The sequence below is a fragment of the Corvus moneduloides genome, chromosome 2 (genome assembly GCF_009650955.1).
Source record: "Corvus moneduloides isolate bCorMon1 chromosome 2, bCorMon1.pri, whole genome shotgun sequence".
NCBI lineage: Eukaryota > Metazoa > Chordata > Aves > Passeriformes > Corvidae > Corvus > Corvus moneduloides.
Window position 1 is genome coordinate 118,800,439 of NC_045477.1, and position 15,380 is coordinate 118,815,818.

Genomic DNA, 15,380 nt, shown 5'->3' on the forward strand with positions numbered 1-15,380 from the left:
GCTCAGAGGTGGCACTTTGGGACACGTTGCTTGGCAAAGGGAAGATGTGGAGGACACCTGGGTGGGCTTCCTGCACCAGGCAGCCTGGAAGAGGTTGAGCTGTTATGGGCTCATGGGAGCCACTGTTGTGTGGTTTCCTACATATCCTGGCTTGGTTGCCCTCATTCCAGAGGCAGGATGAAGCCTGTCCATCCCTGTGTCCTGGCTCCTGCCAGCCAGGCTGGCTGAGGAAGGCTGGCACACCTGGGTTAACACATGCCACGGTCATTATTCCAATGCTCCTTTGGCTTCCTGTCCCTCACAAAGCAGCCAAGAGTCAGCAGCACTGTCAGACCCTTCTGCTGAATCCTCCTCCATAGCCTGAACCCCTCCAGGCAGAGAGCCCTCATGCACATGCTTCAGTTTCTGGGACTGAATTAATGGCATGGACAGAATTCCTGCCCCCTTCTCTAGCTAAATAGTGAATTTACTTTATGACTCCTCACACCCCATCAGGATCAAACCCTTTAACCCATCACCTGACTTCTGGGAAGCCTCAAAGCCCTGGATAAGGTCAAGAGAACTCTGGCATTTCAATGCTTATTCAGTATCTGTGGGTTTCATTGCAAAAGCTCTGCTCAGATTATTCTGCAGCAAAGATTTTAGAAACACATTTCATTATTCAAAAGGAATGGCACGATATGGTTGTCAGCCAGGCTCACAGGTGGTGAGTATCTCCCAGCCTACACATGGACACCCATGACACTGCACAGAACTGCATGGATGTAATGTATACATCCAGCACTGGAGCCCAGAGCATCCCAGGGGACTCCTGACTCAGAGCACTGAAGAGATGGAGTGACTGGGTTGCATTAGTCATTCTTTCCTTCTCTTCCTGGAAGATTTCTGTAGCCAGTGGATGTGGGAGCAAGAAAGCCAGGATAAGCATGAGGTGGCTTTTTCTCTCCCACTTGAGTTCAAAGTGATGCTCATACTGTGCCTGGGGAAGTGTCTTGCTTTGAAGCAGAGCCCTTGAGGCTTTTAAAAATCATCTTTCTTTCTGCAAGAAGATAGGAGACCTCACCCTGGCTTACCTTTGTAGAAAATACACAACAAACTCCCCTTGTTGCTCAGTGAGGCTGTCTTAAATGTTAGTGGTGACAAATTGCTTGGAGACACAAGCTAGGGGAAGCTGCCTGCAGCAATGTGTGTGGGTGGCCTGTTGGTGTGTGTTGACATATCACCTTGCTTCCCATGTTTTCGGGCTGTGAAACAGGAGGAAGAGATCTTCTGTTTTATCGCCTCTGTGTTACCCTTGTTTGTATTGGGTTTCATCCCACCCCTTGTCTTCAGCTGCTTTATAAGGTCAACACCACCGAGCTTTTCATTTGCCTTCTTCGGAGAGAGATTTACCAGCTTTAGATCATTTTCGGTATCTCCTTTAATGCAGTCACACCATTTTTCTAAAAAGGCTTCACCAGTTTGCTGGGAATAAATTCCAGGTGAGCCTTCTGCCTTCTGTGGTGACATTTTATCCCTTATTCCAGGCTCTGGTTAGCCTTGTGCCTCGTTGGCTCCCTCCTGCAGCAGGGCACCAAGCAGTGACAGCCCCGTGCCTCCTGCCATTGCTGTACTGCAACACGGGATGAACCCAGTCTTTTCTTTGTCTTTTCCAGCCACCTCCTGATTCTGGGAAATTTTTTTAGGCATCTACATCCATTTAGAACAGTGCCCTCTATTCTCTGCAAACTCCTCAGGGAATTAGAAGAGATTAATGAGATGTAAGTCTTTACTAAAGGAATCCTATGAAACATCTGTGTAATGAATTCAGACCATGATGTTTTTAATTATTGTCTCAATCAATTTGTCAGACACAGAGGTAAGTTTTTACTAGTTATAATTCTTCAGGCTATCCCTGGATCTTTTTTGACAATGGATAAAATATTTACTGTTATACAGTCCTCTAGGAACATGATGGGTTTTCTCTAAGAAAGCCAATATAATCTTCAGCTTTTTAGCAAACGCTTTCTTATGCTCTCCCTTGGACCTGAAAACTCATTGCTTTTTAAATATTCCAGTGTTTCTCCCTTAGACATCTCACTTTTGGTATGATCTCATCTTTCTCACATTTTGCATCTCTGCAACATTCTCACATCAAAGACTGAAGCAAAGAAAAGTTACCTTCTCAGCAATTCCTTTTCCTTCCTGCCTTGCTCTTTTACTCCCTGTGATTTAGTACACTGAATGATTATTGCACATATTAGCACTTTTTAGCTATATCTGAAGACACTTGTCTTGCCTCCGTTTACAGTAGGTATCAAGAGCATTCAGCAGAAATGAACTGCTTTCAGTAATAGAAACCTCAGCAAATGAATGCAAAACAGTTAAAAAAGAGTCATTTGTGACCACAAGAATGCAGACATTTTCTGAAGTACTTAAATTTGAAGAATTTGTATAGACTGACTGCTTTCATTGGGATTACTCATGCGAGTCATGTTAATTCCATGACTAAATGCCTTGTTTATTGATTTTTGAATGTGAAAAATTGCAAACACCAGTAACTTGAAATACTCACCAACCACCTCTTCAGTGTGATAGGATTGATGTTGAAGTCTTTTACCAGCCCAAGGTCGTGGTACATGTGCTCCAAACAGCTCAGCATCTGCAGCCAGGAATGGGCAGGTTATTGTTGGCTCTGTAAATATCCCTTTAGGACACCCTGTGACATGAATTTCCCCCTTGCAAGCATCAAATAATTGCAGAGCCCTCTTTAGATGAAAGAAAGATGTTCAAAGATTGTATGATTAAAGACAGTGCAAGAGGGGAGACAGAGAGGGTCTGAAAGCTTTTTGAAGCAGACGCTGCTGTTGACTTCACAGGTTTTGTGCAGGGCTTTGAATAGCACACCAGCACTCTGGTAATTTGTGATTCGTGTGTATCACAGCAATTCCTGCTCACAAAAAAAAGAGTATTGCAGTTTTTCTAGTTCAGCTGGGATGTATTCCATCGCTCAGTGAAACCAGTGGGAGCTTTGCCCTGGCTGGACAGAAATGAATCAGGCTCTAGCTGGATAGAAAATGACAGCAGAAAATAAGAGATCCCTAAGGAAACACTTATTTCAGACATGTGTCAATGCCTTCTTTCTTTATGACTTCTTGTGAGCTCCTAACTCCACCATCTTAGCTCAGATCTCTTGTTTTAAAGATTTCCCATTATAACCCTACAAAATTGCAGCAGTTTTGTGATCATCCCCTCATGGAGACTGTGAGTCCCAAAAGCTGAAATGCAAGGGCAGGCAGCCCTTTTGAGACAACACCTGCAGTAGGAAGGGGGATGCAGACAATTTAGCAGCACATTTAATCATCTGGGCTTGAAAGAATTGGAAACAAAAGATATTGATAATCTCAAGTGTTTGGGCACTTAACAGCTTCCACCAATCAGAAATTAAGAGGTTTCATGGATTTCAGGAGTTTAGGTACTATCTGCATTCCCATTTCTGAAGGCCAAATCTGCAGGGGATTGAATGTGGCCATTGTGTTAGGAAATGCAGCTCTTAGACTGTAAAGCAACCCAGGGGTTTCAACATGACGAGTACAGTGTCACAAATACAGCCTTGGAGGCATTTCTAGTTAGTTTTCTGTTATTTAGGCTCTTAGAAACTCACCAGGAAAAAAAGATTTAATATAATGAAACTGTATTTATCCAGGGAATAAACATAATTCACAGAGTAATAACGGGGCTGATTTTGGGTCATCCAAACAGGAAGAGACTCTCCTGCAAGACCTGAGGGACAATGCCATGAGCTGAATTCTGCTCAGATCACACAGACAGCATTTTGCTGAAGATCCCCTTGTCCTGGTAGAATATATGTTTTGCAATAGTTTCATAGAAGACCTTCCAAGAAAATAATCTTTATCCAGAATTGCTGAATTATCCTTAGAAAAGCAGCTGTTGCCAAGAGAGCTTTGGGTGAGTGACGAGGCGACTCTCAGTCACAGAACTCCTGCCCCTGAACACAGGACAACCTCAGTTTTCATGTTTAGCTTTCTTGGTCAGCAGCATAAGCTTGAATATGGGATTCTTTTAGGGCTTGAAAAGTGAGAGGGCATTTGAGAAAGAGGACCCAGGCTTGCTGCAAAGCTCGGTTTACTGAGATGCTGCAGAGCACATTATTCATTTGCTTACAGATGACTGTGGTTTATGACCCGCCTGTCCCACACTGAGCACGTGGGCAAACACTCGCTGCTAAACAAGCACTGACAGAATTGAAATATTCTCTGTAAACATAAAGCAGAGCTAAGAGGGTGAGATAAACCCATATGGTGCTCGGCTCACCACAGCTTGTGTGGAATCTCATTTCTGAGCAGACTCCTCCTTGCAGGGCAAGTTTAATCTCCACACCCTCCTGTTTGCCTTGTTCATGCCACCATATAATGTTTCCTAGCCCTCTGAACGAGTTACTGTGCTAAAGCACTGTCCCCTGGCCCACAGGAATCCACAGATAATGTCTCTCCTCATTCTTTCTTAACAGTCAGAACAACAACAAGCCAGCAGTGTTATGGTCCACCTGTCAGATTGTAGTTCCCTCTTGCTGCAAAGACCTGACAGGCATTTGTGGCCATGGCACAGAGGGAAAGAGCTGGCGAGGGAGCAGTGGCTGCGGAGCACCTCTGGCCACATGAGGAAAGCTTTGCCAGCCTCAGCGAATGGGAGATGGACCTAAAGCCACCAGAGAGCCCTTCTGTTGGTCTACCAGACACAGGAAATATCCTGAAGGGAATATGCTGTTCCTGTGGATGTGCATGGGGTGTTTTTCCTTGTGATGCTGAGCCAGAATGACTCTGCGTGCACAACCTCTGATGGAGGAGCTAATTAAGGTGATTGCTGCGGGGGCTGCTTCCAGAACTACCCGAGCTTTTCCCTGGCCAAAAACCAGCACTAAACCCCTGGTTCAGTCCTGTCCTCCATTATGATTTTCTTAAGTGAGGTTTGCTACTATTTGCTAAATCTGGTTTTACATTATGTTATAAACTGTTGACTCTTAACATCCTTCTCCTTCACGCTTCCACAGAGGCTCACTCATGGACCTTCCAGAACCTTCTGCAGTACAAGTGATGAACCATGAAAAACACTAATAGCAGTAAAAAAAAGAAGAAAATGAAGCAATAAGAAGATACCAATTGGTTGTGAATGCAGCCTTGCAACCTCTTCAGAACAAACTGCAGAAAAACCCTCAGCTGAAGGGGTGTAAATCAGTGCCTGCACCTCTGCCTGCTGCTTTACTGATTTGAGTGGACTTATTGATGATGTGCTTAAGCACACACTTCTCTGGGGATCGATTTGTTCAGACAAAATGGTATGAGAGAACTCATGTGGCAGTAATGACAGTGCACCAGTTGAGGGACTGCTAGGAAGAGATTAAAGAGCAAATAAAGAGGAGCCAGGATATGATAAGCAGCATAAGCTACCTGGCATCTGCTAGGAATAAATGTATAGAGAGTAAGGGGCAGGAAAAAGGGAAAGACCCTGCAGACTGTCTCAAAGGGCTCTTCTGACCTTGTTGGCCCTCAGAAAGTGCCAGCCCAGCTAATGTGGCATCCTCACCTCGTTGGGCTCCCACAGCCAGACATCAAAGGTTGGTTTCCGCAGAGCCTCAATGGTCTCCTGGGACAGCATGTACTGCAGACAGAAAGGCAGGAGCTGTAAACAAGGGTGTCCCTGGCATGGGAATTGCTATTGGCATGTCCTAGGGACTGCCGGGGTTCCATTCACGAGCCATGAACCACATTTCCCAAGGAGAGAGCAAATGATCTCTCCCTCTGGCCACCCAACCCTCCTCACCCTTCCCCCCAGCTTGCAGCTGCACATTGGGCCAGATCCTTGTGGAGCAGGGCTTGGGAGAAAAGGGAGTGGAGGTGTTAGGGACAGGGTCATGGCTAAATCCAGCACAGGGAATCAAAGGCACAGGGCACAGACCCATCCCTGATGCCTGCAGAGCATCAGAGGCACTCGAAGCTGCCCGTTAGGGAGGGGTGGTGTGAAGTGTCTCTGCTTACAGTGCTAAATTAGCTGGTGGGGATGATATGTTTATTTTCAGATGATTTATGCTCTCACTTTGAGTGTTTTTTTCAAGAGTGCCCACAGTTTCAATTTGGTTGTCGGCCTGAAAGATTCAAGTGATTTTTTATCATTACGCTCAGAAGCTTAAAACAAAATCAAGTTCATTCACCAGTTACGGCTGTGTACAAAATGAAAAAAAAGGGATGTGGAGGGTTAGAAGACATGGGGATATCAGGACTCTACAGATTCATCTGTTCAAGACTCTATTCATCAGTGGTTTTGGGACTCAAAAACCTTGTGTCTTCAACTGGCCCATTTACCATGGCTGTCTCTGGGTTGGGTTTACTCTCCTGAGCAGGTGAATGACAATTTCTGAGCCATCAAATTGTTTGATACTTAATTCAAGGAGGAACACCACTGAAGATTAATTTTCCTCCTTCAGAAGGCAAGGAGTTTTGCATTTGCATATACAATGCACGTTTAGTGTGACTTTCTGCAAGAAAACAGCGAATTAGCAGTACAGGTTTGGTGTTGCAGTGATGTCTTCCTTCAGCCTCATTGACATTGGACAAATCCAGCACCTGACAGCTGATAAAAAATTTCACAAATCTCCTGATGCCTTAGGTTTTAACTTTTATATTTTTCAAATCCTGTACTGCTTAGAGTGTAACTCTGAAGTTTCTTGTAGCCTGTTAACTTCTGCTCTCTCGTGCTAGGCAAACATAACAAAGCCTCTCCAGGCCTGCTCTCCAAGGACACCCAGAGCATCCTAGACCCAGAAAGTATAAACCAAAAGCCTCTAAAGGGGGGCAAGTGGAGGGGAATTACATCATTAACTGAAGCTTTAATCGTAGAATTAACCCTGATATGCAAATGAACCAAACCTATCAAAGTGTGAAGAACTCGTGACCTGTTGTCCATCTTGGGGTCCATCTTGGCAGTGGCCTCTGGCTCCCCAGGGGGTACCTTTGAAGGCCCTTCAAATAAAGTACCTTATTCCCTTACTCCTGTCTAGTCTCTGTTTCTAGGAGGCCTCTCAAGGCATCACTCCAAAACCCCAAAATCCCATAAGCTTTGGTCTAGGAATAATGCAGAAATACAAAATACCAGTCTACTCTTCAATGGAAGAGTAAAACTACCAGTGCAACTCTTCATAGCCCTTATTCTTAATTCAAGATCCTAATGCAGCAGTCCATCAAGGTTTAATCTGACATATATACTTACCAGGGGAAAAAGTCTGGCTTAGAACTGATGTGTTCTGTTAAATCATGTGTTAGTGTCAGGAGCACAAGCCTCCTGGGCAAAAGTTAATTAAAAGAAATAGAAGTCCCACAGTCTCTGCGTCAGTGGAGGTCACTTTTTCCAGGCAGAGCAGCATAAACAGCAGAATTTACTGCTCTGCAAGGCTCTGCAAGGCTCTGAAGACAAATGTGCACAGAGCCGTGCCCGTGTCATGCACCTGCATCACACAGGACCATGAGGATTCAGGGTGGCTGAGCCAGCTTTGTTGTGTGCAAGGAGATGCCCACGGTTAAACCTTGATTTGCACACGTGTGAGCTGGTGTTTTGTCAAGGTCTGAGCTGGGCACTGGGCAGCTTTTAATAATTCTTGTGGGCAAAGACTGCTGGTTCTGGGACCACAGACCCTGTGCTCTTCATGGTTTCAGCCTCTATTCATCACTGTGGATTTGTACTTTCACTTGCCCAGGAGACATTTTTCTTCCAGCATTACTGTTTTCTCTAGCAAATACACTAACTCATTTTCACAGGGACAATGAATCATTTTGGAGAGAATCCAATGTCACATTTTCTCTTTGTTTCCCTAGGTGAAGCATCCCCATAAATTACTTTTTAAATTAAAAAATAATCCATTAGGAGAAAACAGGCAGCAGCACGACTTTCAATCAGAACACAGCATTACAGGGTGGTTTTGATTGTTGCTATGAGCAGGGAGAATAAACAAATACAACTAGACAAAAGATCGTTAGATGTTGATGAATGCACAATGTTCATTAACATTTCAAACACTAATGAGCTTTCAAGTATTAAAGACTACTGAGAATTAAACTTTAAGTCACCGCGGGCAACTGACAGCTTTTTCCATTGGCTTGCAGGAGTTTTGGATCAGACCTTGGATTTAGAATAACTAGGAATTAATGGCCAAGGAGTCATACATTGTAAAGCAGAGCTTGTCAGGATCCAGCCATGCAGTAGGGTTATGGGAAGAGCAGGGATTGTGTGGTACCTTTGGGTAGGATGGTACATCCCGCCGGGGAGCTGGCCTCTTGTTTTCATCCAAAAAGCTGTACTTGCAGGGACAGTTAGTCCTGAAATGAAATATTCATCTGTTAACATTGAGGGAACAGAAGCACAGTGCTTCAAAAAATGCCAGAAGTGCTCTGGTCTCCCAGTAGGCACCACTCAGAGAATCACCGCACTCCACAGCCTCTCCCTTTCTAATGCAGTGTTGTTCAAATGCTTTGGAAGCGTCATCCTCTTCAGGATTTTCTCCCTTTGTGCAACACCCCTGTTGCCCTTTCTCAGTCTATTTGCATTCAAGAGAGAAGCATCTAAGTTCAGGCATGTATCCATGGATACCCAACCACTTCTCCTTAAACCGAGCAAATTTCAGGGAGCAGCCTGCTGTCCATGGTGGGCATCCTTCCCCAGGGCTGCCAGGGACCACGCTGGGTATGGACCGGCACACCTGTGCTGCTTTTCTGGTGAAGGCACCCACTGAGCCTTGCTGCAGCCCTTAAGAACTTCCACTTTGATGGTGTGACCTCTTTAGCTGCTGCCCCTCGTGTGGGACAACAGCAGAGAGGCATGGACTTGGCAAGATGCCTCTGCTTGGTTCCCTGATCCTGCAGGAAGGGAGGCACTGCCAGCAATTATAGGCAATTAACACTTGCCTGGTTATTAACACCAGCACTCACTGCCAGTTATCTGCTCTTCTTTCCTCTGCATGTGGAAAAGCCAAGCTGATGCTTTCCCATCTGAGCAGAGGACCAGGGAGGACCTTACTGCTCTCTACAATTCCCTGATGAGGTTGCAGCCAGGTGGGGGTCGGACTCTTCTCCCAGATGACCTCAAACTGTGCCGGGGAGGAACAGATTGGACATCAGGGAGAATCATTCCCTGAAAGGGTGGTCAAACATTGGAAGGGGCTGTCCAGGGTGGTGGTGGAGTTCCCATCCCCGGAGGTGTTTAAGGAAGGACTGGACATGGCACTCTGTGTCCTTGGGCTGGGTGACAAGGTGGGGATCAGTCACAGGCTGGATTTGATGGTCTTGAAGGGCTTTTCCCACTTAGTTGTCCACATGGACTTCATTAACTCTCATGTCAGGCCAATCTTATTGCATTTTGCATTTATAGAGTCATGGAATGGTTTGGATTGGAAGGGACCTTAAAATTCATCCAGCTCCACCCGCCCTGCCGTGGGCAGGGATGCTGCTCACTAGGCCAGGTTGCTCAGGGCCCCATCCAGTCTGGCCTTGAGCACTTCCAGGGCTTTATCCCTGTAGTCCTAACATTTGGATTATCCTTTCTCAATTTTCAAGCCTCCTGCCAAAGGAAGCAAAAAGAAACCTCCCAAAAGAAGCCAAGCAAAGCATTCCATTAACTCTATTTGTCCATTTTTGACTATTTCTTATATTTTGTATTGTATCTCTTTTTAGTGATTCTCTTCTCTTTTGGGAATTAGTCCAGGTCTCTTTTTTCCTCTTAACATTGATGTCTGCTCTCATTTCTGGTGGCAGTGTCTGAATCCTGTGAAAGTTATGTCATTTTACAGTTCATGGTTGTCAGCTGACTTCATCCAGCCTTTTCTTGCCCTGTTTAAGGAGACTCAGTTGATGAAAAGCTCTCTTAATCATTTCTAAAGCTGCTTCCTCAAAACTCCACTGTGTGGGGTATTAGTAGGATAAAAATAGTGAGATTGGGGCATTCCTTGCCCTAATTGGAGCTGACTGCCAGGGTTAGCTGAGGGTCAGCCAGCTATCTCTAATTCCCAGCTGTAGTAGGATATTGAAGCCTTCATCCCAGCACACTGGGGAACACACCAGAGCCAGGATGCATCAGACCTTCACAAATGTAAAACTGTATCTGCAAATGATCATGATTTTAAATGACACCATCATGCTATTAGCATCTGCCAGTGGGGAGTGCAAAAAGCAGACAAGCAAAAAAAAAGCAATTTGAGGAGGATGCAAATGGGGCTGCTTTGCTCTTCTAAAGAAAGAGATACACAATTCACTGTGCTTTTATGAACCTGGCTGCTCGGCCTTACTCTCTCATTTGGTAATGTGACAGTAAATATAAGAATAGGTAAACATCCATACAGCTGTGTACAATGTGATGTTATTGAAGGAATATAGGCTCTCACACATATTTATGTACATTAATTGAACTGAGATGTGATCCCTAATTGCAACCACAGTGCGTTATCTAGCAAATGACACTGCACAAGGGATGACAAGTCCAAATGAGAGCAAATACATTTCCACTTGGCTGGGACGCCTCTGTTCCCACACATATCTCATGCCAATGGGAGAGGGCTTGCTCAGCCACCCTGGAGTGAAGCATCCCTAGGCTGGGGGCACCACAGGCTGGTGGCCTGGCTCCTGTGGGGATGTGGTGGCTTGGAATAGGGAACCACATCTCATTCCTCAGCAGCTCCTGATGGGACCCATCAAGGAGTGTCCTCTCCTCAGTGTTGTATCCACATCGAGCTGCTGCTTTGGGACCCAAACCCACAGGCTGCTGATAGTCATGGGCAGAATTCTGGGCAAGCATGAGGGACTTTGTGCAGCTGGGAGGAGGAAGATGCAGCTCAAGGTAACCATGAAGAGCAGTGACAGAGCCATATGGACACAGCACCAAAGTGATGCTGAGCAGAGCGAGTCCCGCTCCTGCTCCAGCAGGAGCAGCTGTGGGTGTGAGCTCAGAGCAAGCCAGGGTGGGTGTCTGTGCCCAGCTGAGCCCCACACCCACTTTTACTACAGCTTTCCAGCCTCACACCCCATGCTGGTCTCTGGCTTTTGGAGCCTGTCACATCTCACCACAAGGCCTCGGTGAAGGTGACACCCCAGCTGGAGCCGGCTGCACAGAGCAGATGGAACACTCCCATTCCAGCTTTTCTTGTTAACAGGTTGTCGTTTAGACCACAAAATACAGATTGGAAGGTGACAGGATCTGGGATGGGAATGAGTCATGGCTGCTGGGACAGTCTCGTACTTCCTGATTTGGTGTGGCGGCAACTGAGCGAACACGAAGTTGCCGTAATTTCTTTTTCTGGACCTAATTCCCTGTCCACCTGTGCATCATTGTTCAGCTCTGCCAGCTCCCTGCCACATCTGAAGGAAAGACACACGGGCACACACATTTCACACATCACACCCAGCACAAATCAGCGCACATGCTCTTGCATTTGCTGCCAACCTGGGCTCGGATTTTTCTAACGAGATTTCCCCACACAACCCAATAACAAATGATGCAAGTCACAGGGCAGACTGCATTCCATCCTGCTGGGATAAATCTGAGGCACACTTCGGAGGTTAACAATGTTACTCTGCATTTATGCTAATATGACAGCTGAATTTGGCCTTGGACTTCATGGGAATGAATTATCATTGTGCCTCCTGACATATCTGGATGGCAACATTTATAAAACTGAGTCATTATTAAGCCTGAATCTTTTAGCACATCTCCCACTGCCCTCAGTAGGAAGCAGTTTTGATTAAAGGTCAGAAAATCTGACCCCACGAGAGACTGTCAAGACAGCATAGTTACATTTGCTGAGAAAAATCCCCTTCCCCCGCATTTTGAGCAGCACGGTATGTTCCTCTTCAGCAACCTTCCCAGATGTATTCCCAATCTTACAGTGATGATTTGTTTCTCCTAGTGGGGCATTTCAGTGACACAGGGGGCATTTTCCAGCTGAGACCACACACCATAGGAAATGCAGTTTTTTCTGCTGGTGTTTTAATTACAGCAAAACCGAGCTTCACCATCACAATGAGCCCTTGCATTAGAAAGTAAATTCCTAATTTCTTGTTGAATTTGAAATGGATGATTTATAATAGCGTGAGATCATAATTAGAGGAGCTGCTACATATTTATTTGGTAATTTCCCAGAATATACTGGAGCTGATTCGAGTGTTAGCTGGTTCCCAACTGAAGGCTGCACTGTGCAGAAGCTCTTTTCCCATTCTCTCTCTCCCATTAAATCTGGATGAAGAATTCCTATTCTGTATGGTGACAAATAACTCCCAAGACCTTTTTCTCTATTCCCATGGCCCAAGCTAATTTAACTGCTGAATGGCTGTAAATCTTCAAACGTTAAATTACAGCCACTGTCCTTGATGCTTGTTGGTTTCCTTGCTCCTTTACTTCTAAGCCCAGGAGATAATTCTGTGGAAACGTTGCATTAGGGTTTGAAACCAGACACGTTCCTGTGGTTAGGTCCCAAGCAGAACTTACCTGCTGCTTCTCGCTGCCATTTCCTCCCTCATCTTTTTAATGTCGCGCTTGCATTTCTCAATCTCCACCACTTTCAGGCCTTCCACTGCCAACAAAGGAAAACAACAGGGGTGTTACCATGGCGAAAAGTCGCAGGATCTCGTTCCACAATGGTGCAAAATTTCAGAGAGCTCTGCCACTGGGGTTATCCAGCGAGGCAGCCAGCTCTCACAGGCTGCCTCGGCTCTCCCACGTGCAGGTGCTGCCAAAGTGAGAGATCTTGGAAACCCACAGGAATTCTCTGCTGCCAATGCAGATAACAGCCACAGCGTTTTAATTCACTGAATGGCTATAACATCTCGGCTTTTCCTCAGCAGCAGGCAGCTCTTCTGGTGCCTTCACTTCTCGGCTGTAGAGCACGAATCAGAGGAAATCCTGAGCAAAAAAAAACCCCTCCCGTGATGGGATGATAAGCGTGGCTATGCAAACACCATCCCGGTAGGATTAGAATTCCCATTAAAATAAAAGGTTTTAATTCGAAAGTTCGTGCAGAGCATTAAGGAGCTCTGAGAGGCATTGCTGGATACAGGAAAACCAAAGTGAGAATGCAGGAGGGAGAGAAAAATGCTGAAAATTTGGCTCTAATGATGGATTTCTTTTTTTTTTTTTTTTAAGTATTGAAAAATCTGTCACTTCTTTTTGCCGATCAATTCTGTAATCAAAGGTTATTTCTACATGCGGCACAAAAAAATCCTATGTTTGCCTTCTGCATCTAATTGTGAGAGCCACGAGGCAAAAAGTTTGATTGCCTTTTTATGCAGCAGGGCACTTTATTCCACGTAGCCCAGAGAGCCCAACGCAGTGAGAGTATGAGAGTAATTCTCCCTTTTCCTTCCCCCTCATTGAACCATCAGCGTGATCAAGGACATGGCACCACTAATTACGTACGTGTCATTCATATGCAACCATCTCACATCTCATCTGTTTGCTGAACTTGTTGTTTGCATGGATGAGCCGTGGGGGCTCGGGGAACTCCAGGGAACGTGCAATCGGACAATCAGTATTCAGCAACCTTCTTAGAAAAATCGCTGTCTGGATCACACTTATCTGGAGAGCAGCATGTAAGTGACAAAACCCTGCCTTGAAGGGCACAGCTCTGGAGATAAGCAGAGACCCCGGTTTTGTTTTCCTTCTCAGAGTAACAACGAAGATTTGCAGCTGGAACAGGGAAAGGGAGAGATGTGTACGAACTAAGCCCAGAGTGCCACGTATTAAGAGAGCAAAGGGGAAGGGATTTATGCTTGTTTACTGGGATGCCCTCCACTTAAAAATCCCATTTAGAAATTGATATTTTTTTGCCTGTCGTTGTTACAGCCAGCTTCTTTGGGTGATCACAGTGTTGTGATACAGGCAAGCTGCTGTCCTGCTTATTGGATATCTTCATTCTGGATACCTGCCTGCACTTTTTTGGGTGCTTTTTGTCAACAGATGATGATCAGCTGCTATGTACCACCTGGGTGCATTCACCTGGGAGAAATTCCTGGGTAGCCCATTTGCCAAGATGCCTAAAGGGTGGCCACTGCCTGTTTGAAGCAGTGGGAGCCAAGCAGAGTTATCAGAGTGACAGGGAAGTAGGGGCAGAAGAGGAGTTCTGGTGCAAAATGGCAGCCCTGAGCATTTTTTCGTGTTGCATCTCTTTAGTTCTCATCCCAAATCTCTCTGGGGGAGCAGAGAATTTACATAATTATTTTCTTAAGGTAGATGTGAAATGCTTACAAATTGCGAAGGGTTTTTTGCCAGCTTTCTTATTCATGTGTGGGCTGCTGTACAGAGAAAGTCAAGTCACGGGACAAAGCATTCCCAGTGCTTGCTCTGCGTGGACTCATTTTCCAAGAGGAAGTGACAAGCTTTAGCTGGGATTTAAAAATCAGCTGAAAGATTTGGCTCCCTGAAAACACATCTCTGAGGCGGTCTCTAGGCAGGAATGGGAAGGAAGCTGAGAACACTTCATGTGAGGTGCAGATGTAGTGCTGTCATGAGCACTTATCCCCACACACACACGTCCCCTCTGGGCAAGAAATCCTGGAGAGCACATGTGAAAGTGGTGGAAAAGGGATCTCTGAGGGAGGCAGAAGAAAAGGCAAAATAAAAGCACAATTCTTTCCACATTTGGCTTGCAAATGATAAATGGCCTTGTCATGTGCACTGATTAAGGGCCCATTATACTATTCTGCAGCAAGAAATACCTTCTGAAAAGACCCTGTGCTGTCTAAAGAAATCCTTGGGCTGAATCCAGCACGAAACATGGCTCTTAGAGCAACCTCTGGGAGCCCAGCTCGAGCAGGGAGGTTGGACACTCCCTTTCTCCCACGGTTTTGCTTCTTAAACATGACAGCCTGGGGAGTTATTTCAGAATGCTGCAGACTGGGCTCTGTTGCAAACTCTGGAAGCCCGATTTCGAGCAGATAGATGGGTGCACTTGCAGACAGGCAGCCCAGGGAGCTCCTTGCCACAGGCTGAGTGAGGCTGCGGGAGCCGGGACGGGGAGCGCTCAGGCAGAGTGGCAGCAGATTGCTCCATCAGCTGCTGACTCCATCAGCAGTGGGACTCACTCAGGGGGAGAACCCTCCTTTGGGGAGCAGGGAATTCAGTCCTGCATGGCACAGCAGCTCTGGGCAGGCTGCCTTCCCTAAACCAGCAATAAAGTGCTGGAGTGGGCAAGAAAACTGCCAGAAATGGCATGAATGGCTTGGTTATCTCCCTCCACTGCCAGTGCTGAGAGGCAGTGTGTGCCAGAGGTTCACCAGAGGCCAAAAGCAGCCCCTAGCTGGCTGGGATAGTTGATTGCTCGGGCTGCCAAGGGAATACAAAGACCCACAGGC

The 15,380-nt window shown here is 46.0% G+C and overlaps 1 protein-coding gene across 7 annotated transcripts in view; it reads right to left on the reverse strand.

The window, feature by feature from the left end:
* Window positions 1–15,380, reverse strand: part of PDE9A (phosphodiesterase 9A) — a 52,837-nt gene that overhangs the window by 11,748 nt on the left and 25,709 nt on the right. For 5 of the 7 annotated variants that reach the window (XM_032101044.1, XM_032101050.1, XM_032101049.1 and 2 more), the window contains 4 exons: window positions 12,520–12,604; window positions 8,285–8,366; window positions 5,584–5,658; window positions 2,555–2,641 (listed from right to left, as the gene is read on the reverse strand). In XM_032101044.1, the coding sequence (XP_031956935.1) occupies window positions 2,555–2,641; window positions 5,584–5,658; window positions 8,285–8,366; window positions 12,520–12,604 (329 nt within the window). The other 2 variants (XM_032101047.1, XM_032101046.1) reach the window with 2 other exon arrangements.